The following is a 21,628-nucleotide window of genomic DNA, read 5'->3' as shown; positions in this document are numbered from 1 at the left end:
CTGTAGGATGCTGGCACCGTCCCTGGCCCTTGACCACTCCAGGCCAGTAGCACCCCCTCATTTGTGGTTATGACAAGTAGAAATGCCTCTAGACATTGTCACATGTCCCCTTGGGCAGAACCAATCCTGGTGAAAGGTCAGGAGAAAGCCCTCAACCTTCCCAACTCTTCCTTTTTATTTTTTATTTATTTAGCTGTGGCTACACCATGCAGAAACTCCTGGGCCAGCCATCAAACCCATGCCACAGCAGTGACAACATCGGATCCTTAACCCATTGAGTCATCAGGGAGCTCCTCTCCCTCTTTTAGACAAGAGCCTGACAATCCTCCTCGGCAGAGAGTGCACATAATCTCTGTTGAAAGTCAATGGCTCTCTGGGTCAGAGAAACAAAACTACCTTAGCTCCCAAGTCCTACCACCAGGAGAACCTGGGGTGATGAAGTAACTCGGGGATGCTCTGGTGTCAGGGACCCCAGACCCAACACCCCCCAACCCCTCGACTTTGGCTTCCCCTTGCCAGGCCAGGGCTCATCACAGCAAGGGTCTCTAGGTCTCTCATGGGCCATTTGCCAGAGTTTCCTAAACTGCAAATCTCAGTTCATTCTCTTCCATCCAGGAACTCTTAGAGGATGGTAAGAAAGTGGATGGAAAACCACACAGCTTAAAAAGGAATGAGGGAGTTCCCATCATGGCGCAATGGAATCGAATCTGACTAGGAACCACGAGGTTGTGGGTTTGATCCCTGGCCTCACTCAGTGGGTTAAGGATCTGGCGTTGCCGTGAGCTGTGGTGCAGGCCGGCAGCTTTAGCTCCGATTAGACCCCTAGCCTGGGAACCTCCATATGCTGCAGGTGCGGCCGTTAAAAAAAAAAAAACCCACAAAAGCCAAAAAGAAAAAAAAAAAAAGCATGAGGCAGAGCTGTCTGGACTCAAATGGGACAACTACCACAACATAATATTAAGGAGTAAAATGTATGGAATGGGGAGTTCCCATCATGGCTCAGCGGAAAAGAATCTGACTAGCATCTATAAGGACGCAGGTTCGATTCCTGACATCGCTCAGTGGGTTAAGGATCCAGCATTGCCATGAGCCGTGGTGAAGGTTGCAGTCGCAGCTTGGATCTGGCGTTGCTGTGGCTGTGGTGTAGGCCAGCAGCTATAGCTCCGATTTGACCCCCTAGCCTGGGAACCTCCATGTGCTGCCGGTGCGGCCCTAAAAATACCAAAAAAAAAAAAAAAAGTGTGGAATGGCATGAGCAGCATGATACACTTTGAGTGATCAAAAAAGATGTCACATGTGTTGGTATAAAGATTCTCTCAGTGCAGGCTCCTTTGTAGGGAGGAACAGGAAGGGAAACAGACATTTCATACACTTCTGTCACTTGGTTGCTGTGCACGTTTTTTAATGCACATGAAAGACTTTTTTTTTTTGTCTTTTTGCTATTTCTTTGGGCCGCTCCCGCAGCATATGGAGGTTCCCAGGCTAGAGGTCAAATCGGAGCTGTAGCCGCCAGCCTACGCCAGAGCCACAGCAACGCGGGACCCGAGCCGCGTCTGCGACCTACACCACAGCTCACGGCAACGCCGGATCGTTAACCCACTGAGCAAGGGCAGGGACCGAACCTGCAACCTCATGGTTCCTAGTCGGATTCGTTAACCACTGCGCCACGACGGGAACTCCGAAAGACTTGTTCTTAATACATGTGAATAGGGTCACCGGGCAGTGGGAATGGGGGCCATTTCTTTCTGCTTCTGGTTAGTATTAACACGAGCACTTAATATGGGTAAACCAGCATAATGGAAAAAAATAAAAATCATTAAAAAAAAAAATAATGTGTGACTCCCCACTGCCTTCAGGGCCGGCTGCACACCCTTTCCCAGCTGGGAGATTATGGTCTGACCACAGCCCCTGGTGAACCTGCCATCCACACCCTCGCTCGTGCTGCCCACCCCCCTTCCAGGAAGCTTCTCCATCTGCGACCCCCTGCCCATGAGGGACAGGATGCTCCCTACCTGTACCTGCTCAGATGAGGCACCTGGGACAACGGGAGAGCCTGCTTGGCTCTCCCTGGCCGCAGGTAGCCCAGGGATGGCAGAGGTGCCTCATTTTTGCATCCTCAGTAAAGGTGTGCAGCAAGAAAAGGTGGCAGGTGGGCCAAAGTAACAGATACCAGCATCAGCCCCAGGACAGCAGAAGCCGGGAACCCAGGGCAGGAGTGGCTCCCCGGCTGAGGGACTCACGTGCAGAACCAGCGTGCTCCGCGTCACCCGGTCCACAGGCTTGTAGAGCAGGGCTGAGGAGAGATGGGCAGCGTGAGATGCCGCCTGTGGAGAAAGCGGACCACCGCCTGCCCACTCTCACTGCATGGGCAGGGGAGGGGGTGCCCCCATCCTCCACACCCCTGGGAATCCCACCTCTCCTCTGGTCAGTGTCAAGGCTGGACCCAAAGTGTTGGAAGGGTGGGGACATGGCTGTGACACCAGTGCTGGGTCCAGGGCTGCTGACCAGAACCCAAGCTTGTGTGGCTGACTCAGTAGCAAGCTCTACAAGGCCTCTATCGACTGCCCTCCCACAGGGGGATGACGATGGGCTGGTGAGCAGGTCAGCATGCTGCCCTCCACATGGACCCGAGCCCAATGCTGAGACATGGCTCTTGGATTTACAGGTGTTTTCAGACTCCTGGACGCCAGCAGCACGGAGCCCCACTGGCTTTGGCTGTCTCTGCCTCTCCACGGTGGGCACAGCCCATCTCAGGCTCAGGAGTGTAATGTGCTCTGACCTGTCAGGTGCATCTACACCCAAGACTCCTGTGACCAGTGCAGGACGTGCGCCGTTGTTCCCACTTTACAGAAGGGAAAGCCGGCTCAGAGCGTGGTGAAGCTGTGGCCAATGGAACATGTCTACTGCTGTCTGTGAGCATGACTATTCATGAGGCCCTAATGCCCAGAAGTGAGAAGTGCCTTGCTGTCCCTAACCCCACTCCATGCCGAGAAGGAGGAGGGTGGACATAGGCCTGGGAGCCTGACCACTTGGCTCTGTCCCTGTCCGGTCACTCAGGACCTGCACTCTACACAGTTCCTTCCATTCTAGGCCTGCTTTATCATCCAAAAGGAGGAAGATAAGTCCTCCTGCAGGGCCTTTGGGACAACATGGTGATGCTGTAAGCACCTGGCAGGGCCTGCCTTGTGGATGCTCCCTAACTCCCATTCTTCTTGGTTGTCTCTGTTGGTGACAACAGGGTGGTCTTGACGATGTCCCTCCCCACCCACCATGCCCAGCACTGCCCCCTCCTGGTCCTCACTCTCACTATTGGATGTGCGGAGCGGCAGAGGGTGACCCAGATGGGTGCCACACCTGCCTGCAGTGGCCATGCCCCAGGGGCATGCAGGGTCTCGGCCTGGAGAACTTACTTTCCAAAGAGTTCTTGGTGGTCTGGTCCTTGGCATCCTTATTGCTTCTTGCTCTCAGGTTCTGCAAAGAGAAAAAGACATTTTCACTTGGGGGCAAAGGAATCAGTATTGACATGGAAGCAAGTTCACAATCAAGAAGCTTTAGCAGAAATCTCACTCTCCTCTCACTGCTGTGGCAAAGCTCAGGGGTGTGTCTGGGCCACAGCGTGAAGAACGGGGCCCTGGATGCTGTGGTTCACGTGGGGTGGCCTCGGTGCTGCTGACCTCGGAAGCAGAAATACTCTTTTGTGAGAGGCTGTCCTACACACCCTGGGATGCTGAAAAGCAATACCCTCTCCTTCTGCTGTGACAATCTAAAATGTGCCCAGGCATTGCTAAGTGTCTCCAGGAGACAAAATCAGCCCTGGTTGAGAACCTCTGACTCAGAGGATCCTGCAAACTGAGGCAAACAGCAGCACCCCTTCCTGAATGCGCTGAATGCCTTTCTTGGAGTAGTTTACCCGAGTGTAGGAGCTGGTGGGTCCGAAGACAGCTTCAGGGCCGACCAAGGCAGGCCGCCACCAAGGATTCTGCTTCCATCCTACCTTCTCCCTGCTTTGCCAATGTCCTTACTAACAGACGAGGCATGAGACTCTGGGGAAGGGAGTAGAGTCTTTTACTGGGTGGGTGATGTCTCCACACAACCGCATCAAAGGTGTTGCTGATTTGGTCCAAGGTACCAGAAGAATTATGGATAAAAAGTCCCTGTGTGCCTGAAAGAGTCTCTGGAAAGCTGTGGTTAATCTCAGTGCTAAGCGTCTGAACAACAATAAAAAAAAATAGCCAGATAGAGTTCCCATCGTGGCTCAATAGTTAATGAACCCGACTAGAAACCATGAGGTTGCATGTTCAACCCCTGGCCTTGCTCAGTGGGTTAAGGATCCAGCATTGTTGTGAGCCGTGGTGTAGGCTGCAGACGCGGTTCAGATCCCACGTTGCTGTGGCTCTGGCATACGCCGGTGGCTACAGCTCCGATTTGACCCCTAGCCTGGGAACCTCCATATGCCAAGGGAGCGGCTCTAGAAAATGCAAAAAAAAAAAAAAAAAAAAAAAAAAGCCAGGGACCAGAAAGGGCTGACACGGCTTTCCCCACCTGACAGGCTATAGGAAACCTGGGACCAGAAAACAGACTAGAAAACACAGTGTTTCAAGCTCACAGGGGCCACACTCAAAATGCACTTGGTGCCTCTGCCAAGTTTAGTGCCCCTGCCCCTTGGGACGCCTCCTCCACCTGCCTGTCTCAACAGCTCTCAGAGGGGATGGGGGCGGGCAAGCTCAAATCTGCAAACATCAGGTGCTGCTCACGTGAGCTGGGCAGGAGCCCACGGGCTGAGTGTCCCAGAAGGCGTGATGCACGTGGGCTCTGGGAGGCCTACCTTAGGGAAACTTACGAGTTCAGTTTAACCCTGAATCTCCCAAATTTCCTAGATGCCAGGAGCCCTTTTCACACGATTCCTGAGACCTCCTGTCTGGAAGCTTGAGCTTCTGGAACCCAGCTTGGGCTTCTTCCGCCTGACCCGACACTGGTGCACAACCATTTCTCAGGCCTGGTCCCGCAGGACATGAAGGACCACTCCTCCACCCATGCCTTGGAGGCGGACATCCATCCCCATGGCCGAGCTCTGACCCCCCAGGGTGCGACCCCTAACACCTCTACATGGACCGCTGCTTCTGTTTCCTTTTGGTTCATTTCACTGTCGGTATGGCTCCAATTTCTCAGGGTCTTTTTTGAAACACAGATGGGGAACCAAAGTGGACAGCGCCGATGGTGCAAGTGTCAGGGAGGGCCAGCTTCTGGCTGCCCCACATGCAGTCCTGCTGCCTGTGCCCGGGTTTTGGCTTAGAGCACCCACTGCCCATGGTTGGTGGGACCACGTGAGTCGGTGGGGGAGGGGGGCATCTCACCAGTACTTCCTCCCTTCTCTGTGGAAACCTGTCCAGGTGGATGTGAACTTGGCCTGATCTTAAAGGATTAGATCCCTAATTTGTCAAGGTCATGCGGCACTCTGTACCAGCATTCCAGCTGTTGGGGAGTGAAGGTTGATGGTTTAATGAGCTAAAGGAGAGGAACAGACCAAATGCTCCAGGCAAAGCAGGGCAGCTGCGGAGGGAAGCGTGGCGTCATCCTACAGCACATAGCCCATTATCAGCTGGGGAGTGGGGCAGCCCTGGGCTCTGGGGAGATGTCACAACACATTATCACCCCGGACCCACAAGGGCCACCTCCCATGATAAACTATAAAACAGCACAAATCCCCCAGAACAAAGCCCAGGTGTGACAGGTGGGCTATGATTGTCTCCCAGCAAGAGACCCTCTCTTCCCTATTTCTAGTTTCTGTTTTTCTTCCTAAAGCTGATTTCTCATTCAAGAGGTTTTCCCGGAGTTCCCATTGTGGCTCAGTGGTTAACAAATCCAACTAGGAACCAAGAGGTTGCAGGTTCGATCCCTGGCCTTGCTCAGTGGGTTAAGGATCCGGCGTTGCTGTGAGCTGTGGTGTAGGTTGCAGATGCTGCTCGGATCCCGTGTTGCTGTGGCTCTGGCGTAGGCCGGTGGCTATAGCTCCGATTCGACCCCTAGCCTGGGAACCTCCATATGCCATGGGAGTGGCCCTAGAAAAGGCAGAAAGACAAAAAAAAAAGGTTTTCCCTCCCAGGAGTACCCGTTGTGGCTCAGCAGTTAACAAACCCGACTAGTATCCACAAGGACATGGGTTCGATCCCTGGCCTCGCTCAGTGGGTTAAGGATCTGGTGTTGCTGTGAGCTGTGGTGTAGGTTGCAGATGCAGCTTGAATCCCGTGCTGCTGTGGTGTAGGCTGGCAGTTGCAGCTCCAATTCGACTCCTGGCCAGGGAAGCTCCATGTGCTGTGGGTGCAGCCCCGAAAAGACTAAAAAAAAAAAAAAAAAAAAGAGGTTTTCCCACACAGAATCCTAGTTTGGTGAGGAAGGCAAGTTATGGCTCCAAGGACTTCAGGCCTAGAAGGAGGGCAGCATCACCCAACAGTCTTGGGCAGAAGCAGGATGGAGCAGGGCGGGGAGGACCTGGCATGGCCACCAGCCCCTGAAGGCTGTCCATCTTCTGCATCTGAGGGGCTAAGACTCCAGGGCCTGAGGTTTCAGTTCCGGGGAGCCTGTGTAGCTTTCTCCATGTGTGACTATGGAGCGCACACCACCAGCCCCAGCCCCTGTGCTGGCTGCAGGCCCAGAGGAGCGGGGTATGACATTTCTCCCCTGTTCCCCACCCACAAGGTGTAGCTGGCCTCAGGACTCGTGTGTGGAGACCTCTGTCATCAGGGCAGAACTATGGACACCCTGAACTGCACAGAGACAGTGCAAGAGAGCCTCTATCTGCCCAGGATACTGTGCCGAACCCCAGAACTGGGCCCTGGCCCCTGGGGAGACTGCTCCATTCGCCTGCTCATGAAGGTGTCCCCCGCCTGGGGTTGATGGAGGCAACCCACAGGCACCCAGAAACAGAGCCGAGGTTCACGACCAGACCTCAGTGTGCTGCACCCTGTTCTCCCATGTCCTGGTGTGCCCACAACCAGCCCACAGCCCACCTGCAGGAGGTGGAGGGGTGCACCTGTCTGAACAGTGTCACACGTACCTCAGAGATTTCTGCAAACTGAGCGTTGGCCTGACAGCACTTCTCGGCTGTTTCCATGGCAACTCCGTAGTTGTCCACAAAGGCCCGGTACACACCCAGCTGGCTGGCCTGTGAGAAGAAGCAAAAGAGTGTGGGACAGGTGTGGGGCAGGGGCCACAGGTTTCCATCTTTCTGAATAATGGGCTTGCACGCACAGCCCTGAAGCCACCACAGTGTGGGGCTGCAGGAATCTGAGCACCTCTGCGCAGCTGCTGCCTCCTACCTGCTTCCCTCCCCACGCACTGAACACGCTTCCTCCCGAAGCAATACACTGAGGAGTGACTCAGCCCCAGGCAGGCGGCAGTTCCCTTCCTCCGCTGCTTCATCCCCTCACCCCACTTGTTTAAACAGGGCCACCAGCAGCCGCTGAAGTTCTAGGATGTTAGTGAAAGTGGATGAGCATCTCCAGCAGGTGGGACGGAGCAGCCTCTTCTGGTGGACCAGGAGGTCCGCCCATCCCTGGCCTGGGGGACTCAGCTCCTATCCCACCCCTTCAGACACACTCTTTAGGAACATGCGGTTTAGCTGCCCTTGGAGAAGAGGGGCTCCTGCAGCCCCAACCTGGCGATGGGGCCCATTGCACACCTGGCAAGTGGGAGAGCTCTGCTGCCAGCTGCAGGGCAGGAGGGATTTGTCTGTCCTTTGTTCAACCAAAGGTGTTAACAGAGGGTTTCCTCACACAGCCTCCTGCTCTGACAAGTGGTTGAGTACAGACTTCCTTGGGGGGGAGGTCTGTGTAGAGCCACCACCATTACTGGCCACAGGTCCCCTCCAGGGGAAGCGGGGGTACCCACCCCTCATCTTGCAGCTGTAAACCCAGGCCTGGGGAGGTCAGAGCCAGGCCTCCCACTGCGGCTGATCGGGAGTGGGAGGCCTAAGGCTTCTGCTGATCCTGGTGTTTGTTCTGTGTTGAACCTAAATTTTATTTCTACATGTATTTGCATTTATATTGAATTTTATGTTTCTTCAGATGGCAATCCCAGATGCCCTTGGCACTGTCTGGTTTTCTCCCTGTGGGGCTGCATGAAAGGCCTGGGGCACAGAAGAAAAAGTAGCAGCTGGAGGAGGCCCAGCTGGCCCCGTCTGCAATGATCACCCGGACAGGTCACTGTACCCCAGATGCCAGGTTCTCCAATACACGGTCAGACCCAGAGTCCTTTCTCACCACCACCCTCCCCTCCGCCTCCCCTGCTACTGAGCGTCTCCTGCCAACACAGAAGCCCTGCTTTAGGCACTGGCACTGAGAATCATTCAGACACAGTGCGGCTGGCTGGCAGCAGACACATGATAAATAAGTAAGGAAACACGTAACACGGCAGATGGCTGAAAGCAGAGCTGGGGATGAGAATGTGGGGCAGCAGCTTTCAATAATGTGGTCAGGGCTGCCTCTCTGAAGACGGCAGCTCTGCTGAGTCCTGAGGGGGTATCACTCCTGAATTGTGTCTCCTCGAAATCCATGTTAAAGCCCTAACCCCCGGCACCTCAGAATGCAACTGTATCTGGAGTTGCGCCTAATGAGGTGATTAGGTAAAAATGACGCCACCTGAGGAGGCCCTAATCCAGTCTGACTGGTGTCCTTATAAGAAAAGGAGACTGGGACCCAGACACAGAGGGACGGTCACGTGAGGACTCAGGGAGATGCCAGCTGCCCACACACCAAGGAGAGAGGCCTCTGGAGAAACCAGCCCTGCCGGCACCTGGATCTCAGACCACCGGCCTCTAGAAGTGGGAGAAAACAGATCTCTGTTGTTTAGGCTGCCCGGGCAATGGCACAGGGTCTCAGGGAGGAGAAGCCCTTTCATTACTTCCCTGGCCCCCCATCCAGGAGCTCACAGCACCCATGTAGCTTTTACTTAAAACCGACAGCAGGACAGATGCAGATCACGTTTCCGCTGATGTGAGGCCCCAAAGGACACAGCGTCACAGCGATGGTTGGTTTCTTTCTGCCAGAAACACAGAACCTGAATATATTCCTGAAGGAACATCAGGCCCAAACCAGCCTGCACCCTTGAAAAAAAGGACAAGGTCGTGGAAGACCATCAAAGGCTGAGGAACTGGTGGGGTGGGAGGAAACTAAAGAGATGTGACTACCAGGTACATCTTGTGGCCGGGACCTGTGCCTGACGCAGGAGGAAAATGGCCACAAAGAACACAATGGCTGACTTGGAAGAAATCTGTACATGGAACTCATATTAAATAATAGTATCACATCAGTGTGAAATGTCCTCCGAGAGAGGGCTGTACTGTGGGTTATGGGAGAGCGTGTCCTTATCCTTAGCAAATACATGATGAAAGTATTTAGGGGTATAAGGGCAGGCATCTACACTTTGTTCTCAAACTATGTAAGGGCACCCACACGTATGTGTATGTGTATGTGTATGTGTGTGTGTGTGTGGGGGGCGGTGGGTGAGTGTATACAAGGGAGAGTAAAAAAGATAAAGCAAATGTGGCAATAGGTTACAATCAGTACGTCTGGCACATGGAGTTCTTTGTGCTATTCTTGCAACAACTGAGGAAGTTTGAAACAAAAAAACCCAGAGCTGATAAAAATTCAGCCAGAAACAAAGCTCAGATAGGTGGCAGTGGGGGTTAGATAGGTGGCAGTTAACCTGTGCAGGTAGGGGAGTTCAGGCACTGTCAGGACCCGGCTTCCCAGGTATGGGGGGTGGTTCACAAGTTCCCGAGTGGTGGAGGCACAGGGGCCGGGACACCACGGGCTCCTCTGTGGTCCTAAGACCCTCCCAGCAGGGAGCTGGACCCAGCTGTGCTGATCTGGAAGGGATGTGGGCAGGGACTACGGCTGTCTGTCTGGCCCTGGGACACACACGTGAACACTCAGCATGCTGCTTCCTGGGTTCGACCTCCAACGGCAACCCCCCCCGCCACACCCCGTCTTCCTGCTACAACATCCCCTACATGAAGGTAGTTCAGGGAAACCAGAGAAAACTTTCCAAATTCCAGTGTTCATCGGACTATTCACATTTTTTATAACTTTCCAAGCGACTTCAGACTTCAGAGTGTTATTTGGAGAAGTCTGTGGTTGTGGTTTCTGGCCCCCACACAATTCTTCAAAGGTGGGGGGGCTTCAAGGATGGGGAGCACCTGCCTCAAAATACAGCTTCCCGCTCTCTGGTTGAGGGAAAGGGGTCCCAGAGGGAGAATCTGAACAAAAGAGGTACTTCACGCCACCTCAAATCCTTGCTCCATTGTGTCTGTTGCTCAGGGCGGTGGATAGAGGGGACCGCCAACAGGAAAGCCACACCTCAGAGCGGAACGCCAGAGCCCAGCGTTGGCCAAGACAGGCCAGCGGTGGGCCAGCTGGGCGTCTGGTGGCCCAGGAGGGCTGGGTGCTGGCCATCAGTGACCACGTGCTCTGGGCACATAGAGGGAGCCTGGTGACCTCAGCCAGTTCACCTTGGGAGGGAGACTGCTCCAGGCAGAGTGCATGTCACAGGGGGCCCAGACAACCCTGATACCAGGATTAGGGGTCTTCAGAGGGGGAGTCCTGGTCATACGGGCCTGCCCCATGCACCTGCCTTTGAGGGAGACCCAAAATGGGGTTCTAGGTGCTGGGAGGGGCCTCTCTGCTGGGCCCCCAGGGTGGCTGGGCTCTGACATCCATATGCCGCCCCCATATACCAAGCTTCCACCTAAAGAGGCTGGCTCCCTTTTTATTTTTTATTTTATTCATTTATATTTTTTCTTTTTTATGTCTTTTTCAGGGCCACACCCACGGCATATGGAGGTTCCCAGGCTAGGGGTCTAATCAGAACTGTAGTCGCCGGCCTATGCCAGAGCCGCAGCAACGCCAGATCCTTAATCCACTGAGCAAGGCCAGGGATCGAACCCTCAATCTCATGGTTCCTAGTCAGATTCGTTAACCACTGAGCCACGAAGGGAACTCCTGGCTATCTTTTTAGACCTACAAATGTGGGGGGGCCCCTCACACATGACCCTCACACACTAGAAGACAAACGCTGATCTGGCAGCTCCTATCTGAGAGTCTTCTCCCCCAGACTCAGGTCCCTGAACCACCTCTTCTGGACAAGTTCTACTGTACCCACGCTCATTTAAGTGTGTGCCTGAGCCCAGTCCCTTCTGGGTATGGCCTGGCCGGCGCCAAGGGGCCCACCAACTCCCTTCATTGGATCGATAGATCTTCCCGATCTTGCACGCTGGGCTCCTCCTGGGCCTGAGGTCAGCAAAAGGGCCAGAGAAGGCCCCTGACCTGCTCTCTCCCTACTATGAGGGGTCTTCTGCCTCTGGGACCCAAAACCACCTCTGCTGAATGGATTCCTGGCCAGCCTGAGACCTTTCTGAAATCCTTGTTCTGTCACCTGGCACCACCTGCCTTCTAGTTTTGAGTCCCCTTGGGAAGCAAACCACTCTTCCTGGGGACACAGAAACCAGCATTACAGTCTGGGCAGGCGCCCTGCCATTCCTGAGCCTCCTCACCGACACAGGGTAAAGATGGGATGCGCCTGGTAGGGCTGCCTTGGTTCAGCTGGGATGGGGACCCTGCAGGCCATCTGGAGCCCAAATGGAGTCGAACCCTCTACTGGGACCAGACGGCCTCACAGCATGAAGCTGTCCCTCAGCCCACACCCTGGTGTGGCCATCCCTGGGAACAAACTAACCCTCCTGCATTTCTCCAGCCCATCCATAGGACGAGCTCTGGTTCCTGCCAGACTGGAAGGCGCTGCTGTCAAAGTTGCCAGCATTAAATATGCCTGTAGGTTCCCAAAATAGCTGCCGCAGGAGCTGGGGCCACACATAAGGCCTGCTCTCACTACCTCTTCAGCAGGGAACCCCTGGGGACCCAAGGGCTCCTCCTCTCCTACCACCCTTTTATTGACCAGTCTTCCCTCCCCAAACCACTGTTCTCTTTCGAAAAAATTCTTGGTTGATTCCAGAGCCTTTAATTCAGAGAACTGCAAACATGAAATAAAGTACAATAACCCCCCACTGTTCCCTTCTGTGCCTGCCTCTCCAGACTCTGTGCTCCTAGTCCCCCTGCCCTAGCTCTGAGTCCTGCTCCCTGGTGAGCAGTTTCATTCTGACCAAAGGGGACCCTGGTCTCGTGCAGGAGGCGGCGGTGGCGGTGGGGGGCAACATGGGTGCTGCAGAGCCACCTTCCCCCGGCAGCCGCCTGGGGCATCCAAGGCAGCAAGAGGCCTGGGCTCCCATCCCCTCCTTCCCTCCTCCCCTCCCCTGACAGAGCCCAGGCAGCACAGGCCCACAGGTTGTCTCAGGCTCAGGGAGCAGACAGCACCCCGCCCCGTCACCCCCTGCCAGGCTGCTGCGGCCCCTCCCTAAGTCACTCACCAGCTTCTGGAAGAGGTCGCCCACACGCTGCTGGTGGCTCCACTGCTGCACACGGGGGAAGAGCCCGTCGTAGAACTCCTTGTGGATCTCATAGAGTTCAGGCACTTTGAAGAAGATGGTCTCGATCTGCTGGCTTGTCAGCACTGGTTGGGAGGTGGTGGCAGCAGCCTTCAAAGGCTTCATGGGCTGGAGGAGAAGAGGTACCAGGGATAGCGCTTGCCGCTTGTCATGTGCATTGAAGTCACGTGACACAAACATTTATTTTTATTTAATTTATTTACTTATTTATTTTTGGTTGCGCCTGCAGCACGTATAAGTTCCTGGGTCAGGGATGGAACTCGCACCATGGCAGTGAAAATGCCAGATCTTTAACTCGTGGAGTGGACAGGGAACTCCTATTTTCAAATTCCATTAACAATAAAAATTTAAAGCCAGCCTGGTTTGACACCTGAGTCTTATTACACTGGCATCCACTGCCCCCTGGGGGGGTCCAGCTCCCACAGAGACAAAAATGTCCTGACTGCCTCTCCCTAGGTAAGTCGAGGCCTCCTGGGAGGGTGGGCTGCCCCAGGCCCCAGGACCTGCAGCCTGGGACATGTCAGCAGAACTCCCTGGCCCCCCGACTCAGCCCCTACCCCGCTCCTCACCAGCAGCAGTGCCTCCAGGTGGCTCAGGTAAGTCTCCTCGCTAGCCAGGATTCCAGACAGGACCCATTTTCTCATCTCCAAGCCCTTTTCCAAGTCCAGCTCACTCTGGAGGAGAAACAGTAAAAAGTCAGCCTGGGGGTGGGTGTGGGTAGGGGGCCCCTCTCAGACAGGAAGTCGGCTTGTTCACCTGAGGACAAGCCTCCCGGAAGGTTCCAGGGAGGATTAAAGAGAGGCACGTCAGCCCCTTGCTCGTGGTCACTGCAAATTCTGTACGGTCATCCAGCAGAGCCGAGGGTCACCCTCAGTCTTGACACCGGGAAATGGGCAGTTTGGAGCTGAGCAGGGGGGCGAGGCCCCTCTCCACACCTTCTGCCCGTGACTGAGGCGTAGCTGTCCTGGAAGAGGATGAGCTGGGGGAAAGTCGGGCCCACTGCACGGCCACCCTGACTCCCTCTGTGGCGCTCCACCCCTTGCCTGGTACTTGCCTCGCTGGCGTCGGCGCTGTTACATCTGACCCTTGGACCGACCAAGCCGGGGCAGCACCGCCTCCCTCCCGGCCACAGGGGTGGGGCTGGGGGTGCTGCCACCTGCCAGGAGGACCCCCTCGCCCTGGGCTTTGGGCCTCTGTCCTTCAAACCTGCTCTTCTGAGTCTGCTATGCAGACTTACTTAGTTGGCAAGGACCTTGTTCCGGGTGGGCTATGGCCAGGTGCCCCCTCCCCACTATTAAAAGTGTTACTCATTTTCCCAAACTGCTAATGGGGCCAGGCTCTGGGCCCTCACACACCAGCAACTGGGGCTAGAGGAGTCTCTGAGGGCTGGGGGCCACCCTGTGTTTTGTGGGAGGTGAGCGTCCTTATAGCCTCTGCTCACCACATTCCAGCAGCAAGACCCCCACCTCTGGATGCAAATATCTGTAGATGGGGCCATGTGTCATCCCGTGGGGGCTGAAGTACTCCCAGTGAGAAAATGACTGAGGCTGGCTCGGATGTCATGGCGCTACCAGTTCCTGGAACTGGACCTTCCCATGCAGCCCCTCTGGGCCCTTGACCCTGCTGGCCCTTTCTACCTCCCCGGCCTGAACGTAGGAGCTTCTATAGACAGCAAGCCAGAAGGGAAGTGCCCAGGGCCAAGAGTCGGCATCTGAGGCCACCACGCCAGGCCCGCCCAGCCAGCCACACTGGCTCAAGCAACTGCCTCCTGCCCTGAGGAGACTTCACTGTAAATGGGAATGGGGGCCCCACCCCATGTTCCCCTGTCTCTGCCTTTTGCGCCTCTAGGGCCCATCCTGGATGCACTGGGACCATCGAAAAGGCTTTCTAGACCACTCTGCTCCAGGAATCTGAATTTGCACACACAAGGTACATGCAGGTGGGTCTATCCCGTGTGCACATGTGTGCACACGCACAGGGGGCAGCTGTCAGATTCTTGGCTTAGAGGCACTCCAAGGAAAGGACCCCACATCCCACACCATGGCCCCCATCTAGGCCACGACAGGCAGCAGCTCCATGAGCAGAGCCTCTGGGGCGCTGGGCCCGATCTTGAGGTTCCCTATGCCCAGCATGGTGCCTGGAACAGACAGATGCTACATGAAGATGTACAGAATAAACAAACCAATGAGAGGAGCCAGAACTCCTGACCGGGCCCAGGCCTGGCTGCACCATCATGGCCCAGGGAGCCCTTGGCTGGAAGACAAGCAGGTCTCTGGGTCCAGGACTGTGCTGGACCCTCAGTGCCACCACCATCAGCACAGATGGGCAGGGTGGGGGACCTTATTACCTCCTCTCATCTCAGGCCACAGAGGCCACATCACAAATGAAGACGCCTCGGGGAAGCAGCTCTCAGCTGGCCCTGCACATGCCTCCCACCGTGTCTGGGACAGGGTGAAAGCCTGTGCGCTCGGAACAATCCCACTACTGTGCTCTGCCGGTGGACCCGCCTGGCACAAGATGCTGTCTGCTCCCTTCTCCCGCCTCCATCACGGGCACGGTCTGGGAAGCAGGGAGGAAAATGCGCAGGCAGGATGGCGCCCAGTCCAGCTCTCCCTTCTGAAGGGCGTGGCCTGCTCAAGGCAACATCTGGGCAGCGGCCAGGGCGCCCGAACTCAGGCTAGAACCTTCTCCTGAGTCCCAAACGGGCCAGTGGTAGCAGACAGGGCAGCTTGGACACCAGCTGGCAGCCCCATCCACAGGAGAGAGGATGGGAGGAAAAGCATGGAGGAGAGAGCAAAGGGCAGGGTGGGGACCAGCAGTGTTGTTGGCTCCGCCTGGCACACGAGCCAGCTCTGGAAAGGACCCATGAATCCATTCCGTCCATGACGGGAGGAAGCCGGAGGAAAAGGGCAAGTGGAAAAAGAAGGAAAAAGGCTTCCTGCCCCTGCAGTCAGGAAGGTGGGGGAGCAACAGAAATCCTGAGGCTGAGACAAACTGGGTGTGACGATGGACTGAGGGAGGGACCGGGTGAATTGCCACCTGCTAGCTGTCAAGCCCACAGGGCACCAAGAGCAGGGGTCGGGGGGAGCTTTGCAGAGGCACCCCTACCCCACCTCACCCCCAAGAGACCTAGCCTGTTCCTGGCTGGGAGGTGGTGGCCAACACAGCTGCTGAACAGAGGACCCCTGTCTGGGGCAGGGGCAGCACCATGTGCTGGGGGCTCCTTCAGCCTGGATCCTCCATATAAAGACCCCCGCCTTCAGGGCAGGCAGGACGATCCCTGGGCACCAAGCCTCTGAGACTGTCCAGGGATGGAGACCATCACTAACCTCAGGGCTGGGAAAGCCTCCATCACCAGGATCCAGCCTACATGGCCCCCTGGGTCCTTTCCACAGTGCTCTGGGTAAGGGGGCCTGGCCTCTGCTGATTCCACCTAACCACAGAGGTGGGTATTTATGGATCAGACATGAGCCACTGAACCCCTGAATTACCGTGGAGACTTTAGGAAGGTTCTCCTGATGGCCCACTACCCAAAGGGCCCAAGCTTCGCAGCTGGGATGAGCCCCTCCCAACCCAGGTCAGGATGGAGCAGGGTAGGCTGGGACCCCTCCCCTGGTTGGTTGGGATCAGGTATCTCTGACCTCAAGACCACCACTGTGGTTGCTAGAAAGCGACATCTGTATCTTCCTCAAACCCACAATCAAAAACAAAATGGGGGGGGGGTCTTACTATGCCCCTGGTGGGGAAACCAGAAGTCGGGCTGCACCCATCTCCAGAGCAACAGAGGGCACCTGCCCTGGGGCTCCAAGCACCTAACCACAGGCCTTCTGGAACAAAGGTGCACAGCCCGCCTCTGATCAAGTCGCCATCTCAGTCAGGCGCCTCCTGACACCTCTCTGGGCCAGGTGGTCTGCTGGACCGGAGCCCTCAACCCTGCAAGCAGGTGCAGCCTCTTGCTATGCACATAATGCAGCCTTCACTGGGGCGGGAGGGAGGCCCTGGTCCCGGATGGGCAGCACAGCAGATAGCACCTCAGCTGGGGCTGAAAGGTGGGGAAAGAACCCCCCCGTCAGTGTAGCAGGTGTCTGAGGGCAGGGCCTTGGGGGAGGGGGTGTGTGTCCAGGCTGCATGGGACCTGGGGCCTGAAGTGGAGTGGGGTCATGCCAGGGGGAATCCAGTCCTCACAGACAATGGACAGGGATGACTGTCCCAAGCTCAGGACTCGGCCATAAGGAAGCCTATCTGTACTGAATAAACTCATGAAGCAGGAAAAGAGGGGGACGCATCAAAAAGGCAAGGCGGCATGAAAAAATGCTCAACATCACTAATTATTAGAGAAACGCAAATCAAAACTACAATGAGGTATCACCTCACAGCGATCAGAATGGTCATCATTTTATACGTCTACAAATAACAAATGCTGGAGAGGATGTGGAGAAAAGGGAACCCTCCTGCACTATTGGGGGGAATGTAAATTGGTATAGCCACTATGGAAAACAGTATGGAGGTTCCTCAGAAAGCTAAATACAGAACTACCATATGATCTAGCAATCCCACTCTTGGGCATATATCCAGAAAAAAATATAATTCAAGAAGATATATGCACCCCTGTGTTCACTGAAGCACTATTTACAAATAGCCAAGACATGGAAACAACCTAAATGTCCATCAACAGATGAATGAATTAAGATGTGGTACATATACACAATGAAACACTACTCAGCCATAAAAAAGAACTAAATAATGCCATTTGCAGCAACATGGATGGAACTAGAGAGTCTCATAAGTCAGAAAGAGAAAGACAAATATCATATGATATCACCAATATGTGGAATCTAAAATACGGCACAAATGAATTGATCTATGGAACAGAGACAGACTCACAGACATAGAGAACAGACTTGTGGCTGCCAAGAGGGAGGGGGAAGAAGTGAGATGGACTGAAAGTTTGGGGTTAATAAATGCAAACTATTGTATCTGGATGGATAAGCAATGAAGTCCTACTGTATGGCACAGGGAAGTACATCCAATCACTTGTGATGGAACGTGATGGAAGATAATGTGAGAAAAAGAATGTGTATGACTGGCTCACTTTGCCGTATAACAGAAATTGACAGAACATAGTAAATCAAACTTTAATAAAAAAAATTAGGAGTTCCCACTGTGGCACAATGGAAACGAATCCAACTAGTATCCATGATGATGTGGGTTCAATCCCTGGCCTTACTCAGTGGGTCAAGGATCCAGCATTGCCATGAGCTGTGGTGTATGTACATCATAGATGTGGCTCAGATCCTGCATGGTTGTGGATGTGGTGTAGGCTGGCAGCTGTGTAGCTCCGATTCGACCCCTAGCCTGGGAACTTCCATGTGCCACAGGTGCAGCCTTATTAAAAAAGCCAAAAAATTTAAAAAATTAAAAAAAGAAAGGCAAGGTGGTTGGTGTTAGCCAAAGGGTTGAGAAGGCTTCAGAGGCTGTGTGGACTCAAGCAAGTCACTTTGCCTCTCTGAACCTCAGTCTTCTCATCGGTAAAATGGTGAAAATGGCTGCCTGGGTAAGAATCTGCATGAGGCAGGTGTGTGTACATTAGGGCTCTCTTCGCACCCTCCCATTTCAGGATGAGAAACCCACCCAGCACTGGGGTCTTCAGAAATCACAAAATGAGCATGAGAAGCAGTCCTGCAGCTAAGGCACGAGCCCAGCACAGAGGCTACCACAGCAAAAAAAAAATACACTTCCTATGCCTCCTCTCGGCCACAGGGAAAAGCAGAGTCCTCTTTCATTTTTTAACCTCGGGTGGCGATCAGCCAGAAACAAGCTAAGACACAGGGGGAATGTGCCTGTCCTCAGGGGCAGAAGGACCTGAAAGAGAGGTGCAACCCGACCTGGGCCCCAAAGGAAGGACCCCTTCAAGCTGGGCCCCAATGCACCTTGGAGTGCCTGCTGGCAGTGTGAGGACATTGAGCCAGGCTGGGCCGCCATTCCTGCTCTGTGACCACCTTGGCTGTGTGCCCACAAGAGAGGGCACCTGTGGGATGTGCCAGCCTATACTTTCCAGGGACCTCGGGGTCTCAGTTCCCTATTCATGGAAGTGATAGTGGGATCACTGATGACAATGAGACCTCAGGAGAAAGACCGTGGGGATGGATGCATCTCAGCAGCTCCTCTGGGAGAAGGGGGCAAGTGCGCTGGTGGAGCTCAGGGACTGGAGCCTGGGCACCACCCTGCTCAGCACCTTGCTGGGGCCACCACCCCCGGGCACGCTGATTTAGACCGCGGCCACCTTCTTGGTCTCAGCCTCCCCTTGGCTCCCTGACCTCGCTGCTCACTCACCCAGCGGGCAGCCCTTTAGCGACTGATTGGGACCACTGGCCACCCCATCAAGAGTTACCTTCCGGTGAGGACGGTAGGTTCAAGCCCAGCCCGGCCCAGCCCTGTGCTTGCCTGGCCTCCCGCCCTGGAACTCACAGATTTGGTGGACTCCAGGGTGTCCCGGCCGGCCCTGCCCTTGCTGCCAAGGTGGGGCGAGGACGAGGGTGAGTCGTCGATATAAGGCAGCCCATCCTGCTGCCGGCGCTGCTCCTCCCGGTCGGCAGCACAGCTGAACCCTGCTGGCGTTCCAAATGATGCATCTGTGTGCAGAGAAGCAGTTGTGTCAGAGACGGGGCGGGGGGGGGTGCAGGGCCATCTGCCCGGGTTGGGGGTTGGGGGGAGGTCCACGCCCCACCTGTGTCACCTACGGGTGTCAAACAGGAACCTCACGAAGGCTGACCTCACCTTCACACCGAATGGCAAGTCAGGAATGAGGAGGGCAAGGAGAGGACAAAGCAGTAGCCCGCTCCCCAGGTGACATGAGACTGGGCTTTCAAGTGCCATGAGCAGTGGGAAGGGGCTCTGAAAGGTGGACTCCAAAGGCTAGTGTCCTGGAGCTCCCACTGTGGCTCAGCAGTAACAAATCCATGAGGATGCAGGTTCGATCCCTGGCCTTGCTCAGTGGGTTAATGATCTGGTCTTGTGATGAGCTGTGGTGTAGGTCACAGATGCGGCTCAGATTACCACAGTGTTGCTGTGGCTGTGGTGTAGGCCAGCAGCTGCAGCTCTGATTCAACCCCTAGCCTGGGAACTTCCATATGCTGCAGGTGTGGCCCTAAAACAAAAAAGAACAAAAAAGATTTTTTTTAGGAGTTCCCGTAGTGGCGCAGTGGTTAACGAATCCGACTAGGAACCATGAGGTTGCGGGTTCGGTCCCTGCCCTTGCTCAGTGGGTTAACGATCCGGCGTTGCCGTGAGCTGTGATGTAGGTTGCAGACGCGGCTCGGATCCCGCGTTGCTGTGGCTCTGGCGTAGGCCGGTGGCTACAGCTCCGATTCAACCCCTAGCCTGGGAACCTCCATATGCCGTGGGAGCGGCCCAAGAAATAGCAACAGTAACAACAACAACAACAAAAAAGACAAAAAAAAAAAAAAAATTTTTAAATAAAAGCGAATGCTAAGGTCCTGCTGTCAGGGACAAGCTTTGACATCTGTGGGATCAGACCTGATCCTACCATCCCAGGTGCAAGGCCAGGGAACAGGCCGCAGCCCACCTCCCGCCAAGTGTCCCAGTGAGCACAGACCGTGGCTTATCCCACACCAGGCCCCCTGCTACTCAGGACTCTCTAGCTCCAGATCTAACACCTCCTCCTCCGGGCACCTGACTCTAGTCACCCTCCTCCGGGCTGCATCACAAAACCCGCACATGCTTCTAAGTCCTTGGCCCCTCTATAGCGCTCTTCCCAGGATTGTTCTAACCAAGGGAACACCGTGTTGGGACGTCAACCTATGGGCCCAGCCCATTCCAAACCTCACGTGAGGACCTCTGGATTCCTTCCCAAGAGTACCCTCTGCCCTGGGATTTCTGAGAGGTCAATCCCGACTGGGTTAAGTCACTTCACCATGACTCACTGGCAGGCAGCCCAAGGTTATAGCACAGGAGGCCCCAGGGCAGTCAGCCACAAGGGTTTACAATTTCTGCCACCAAACACGCCCACTCTGGGGCTCAGGCTCCAGGTGCTGGTGGACACCCGGCCTGCTCGCTGAGGCCAGGTAGGCACAGGGCCACTCTCGGGCTTCTGGAGCCTGAAACAGAACTGTTCTCAGTTCCTTCCACTGGGCAGCTGGGAGGAGCTGTGGCTGGAGTGGTCAGGTGCTCACTGAAGGCTAAGACCGCCCACCAAGCTGCAGGTGCCTGTGTGGCCAAAGTCCCTCCCACGCCTCTGCCTCACCCTGTTCCTCCACCTCCGGTCCCAGCATGTCACGTGTCTTTTAACAGGTGTCCTTAGCCCAGGCTACACGTCAGCATCACCTGGGGAGCTTCGAAAACATAACATAGGCGGGCCCAAGACAGACCAACTGAATCAGATGCCTGGGGTGGCCTAGGCCCAGGTGGCTTACAGGGGGTTCCCGGGGGCTCCAGCAAGCAGCCAGGGCAGAGACCGGCTGTACTCCCCCATCTGGCTGGCTCTGTGTTGGCTGCCATGCCCGCCCACCCACATCCCTGGTGTCTGCACACAGGTGCCAGATGCTAAGGACAGGTTGGGTTCAGCCGGTGTGTGTCCCATGGGAGGGTCCTGGCAGAGGCTAGTTCTAGGTTGAGAAGAGCGGACAGGTGGAGGACCCCGAGAGCTGCACAGAGCCACCTGGTACCTCTTAGTCTTGTGGACCCTTAATGAACCATCACGGAGGCTTTAGGTACCAAGATCACTGTATAGGGTTATCACTGCTCAGAGCCCCTGGACTTTCGGTTTTGTATTGTCTTTGCAGGACAGGCTACGGCCAGGTTCTGCCTCCTCCTCCCAAGAATTAGCAAAGGGGCTTAACTAGTTCTCACTCCACCTCCCTGAGGATGGCTGGGGAGTGTCAATTGTGCTAAAAAGCACAAAACCCTGTTCATGCAGAGTCTTAACTCTATACCCTACCCCCAAAATGGGCCTGACTCCAGCTTCCACTTCCTTTTGGAGAACCAGATTTTTCTTTTTAAGTAAAATAAATACGAATCCCTCTCATCCTAAATCATAGCAGCCCCTACTCGAAACTTGCCAACTGTGGAGCTGCTTCCCAAGGTGGGGAGGCGCAGGCAGAAGGCTTCTTCTAT

General features: G+C 55.1%; 1 protein-coding gene across 3 annotated transcripts in view; it reads right to left on the bottom strand.

Moving 5' to 3' along the window:
- The window catches only part of BCR (BCR activator of RhoGEF and GTPase), a 113,894-nt gene that overhangs the window by 40,407 nt on the left and 51,859 nt on the right, over positions 1–21,628 (bottom strand). For 2 of the 3 annotated variants that reach the window (XM_021074056.2, XM_084993868.1), the window contains exons 2-7: positions 18,965–19,128; positions 13,066–13,170; positions 12,419–12,604; positions 7,055–7,162; positions 3,411–3,471; positions 2,241–2,293 (exon numbers count right to left, since the gene is read on the bottom strand). In XM_021074056.2, coding sequence (XP_020929715.1) covers positions 2,241–2,293; positions 3,411–3,471; positions 7,055–7,162; positions 12,419–12,604; positions 13,066–13,170; positions 18,965–19,128 — 677 coding nt within the window. Of the gene's footprint in view, positions 1–2,240; positions 2,294–3,410; positions 4,438–6,028; positions 6,358–7,054; positions 7,163–12,418; positions 12,605–13,065; positions 13,171–18,964; positions 19,129–21,628 lie in introns of those variants that run through there. The other variant, XM_084993869.1, reaches the window with a different exon arrangement.

This window comes from Sus scrofa, chromosome 14, assembly GCF_054392235.1.
Source record: "Sus scrofa isolate SSC_HxYL_T2T_F1_AM1 chromosome 14, Sscrofa_HxYL_maternal_Yorkshire_Landrace_v2.0, whole genome shotgun sequence".
NCBI lineage: Eukaryota > Metazoa > Chordata > Mammalia > Artiodactyla > Suidae > Sus > Sus scrofa.
This window is presented reverse-complemented; position numbering and strand designations above follow the sequence as displayed.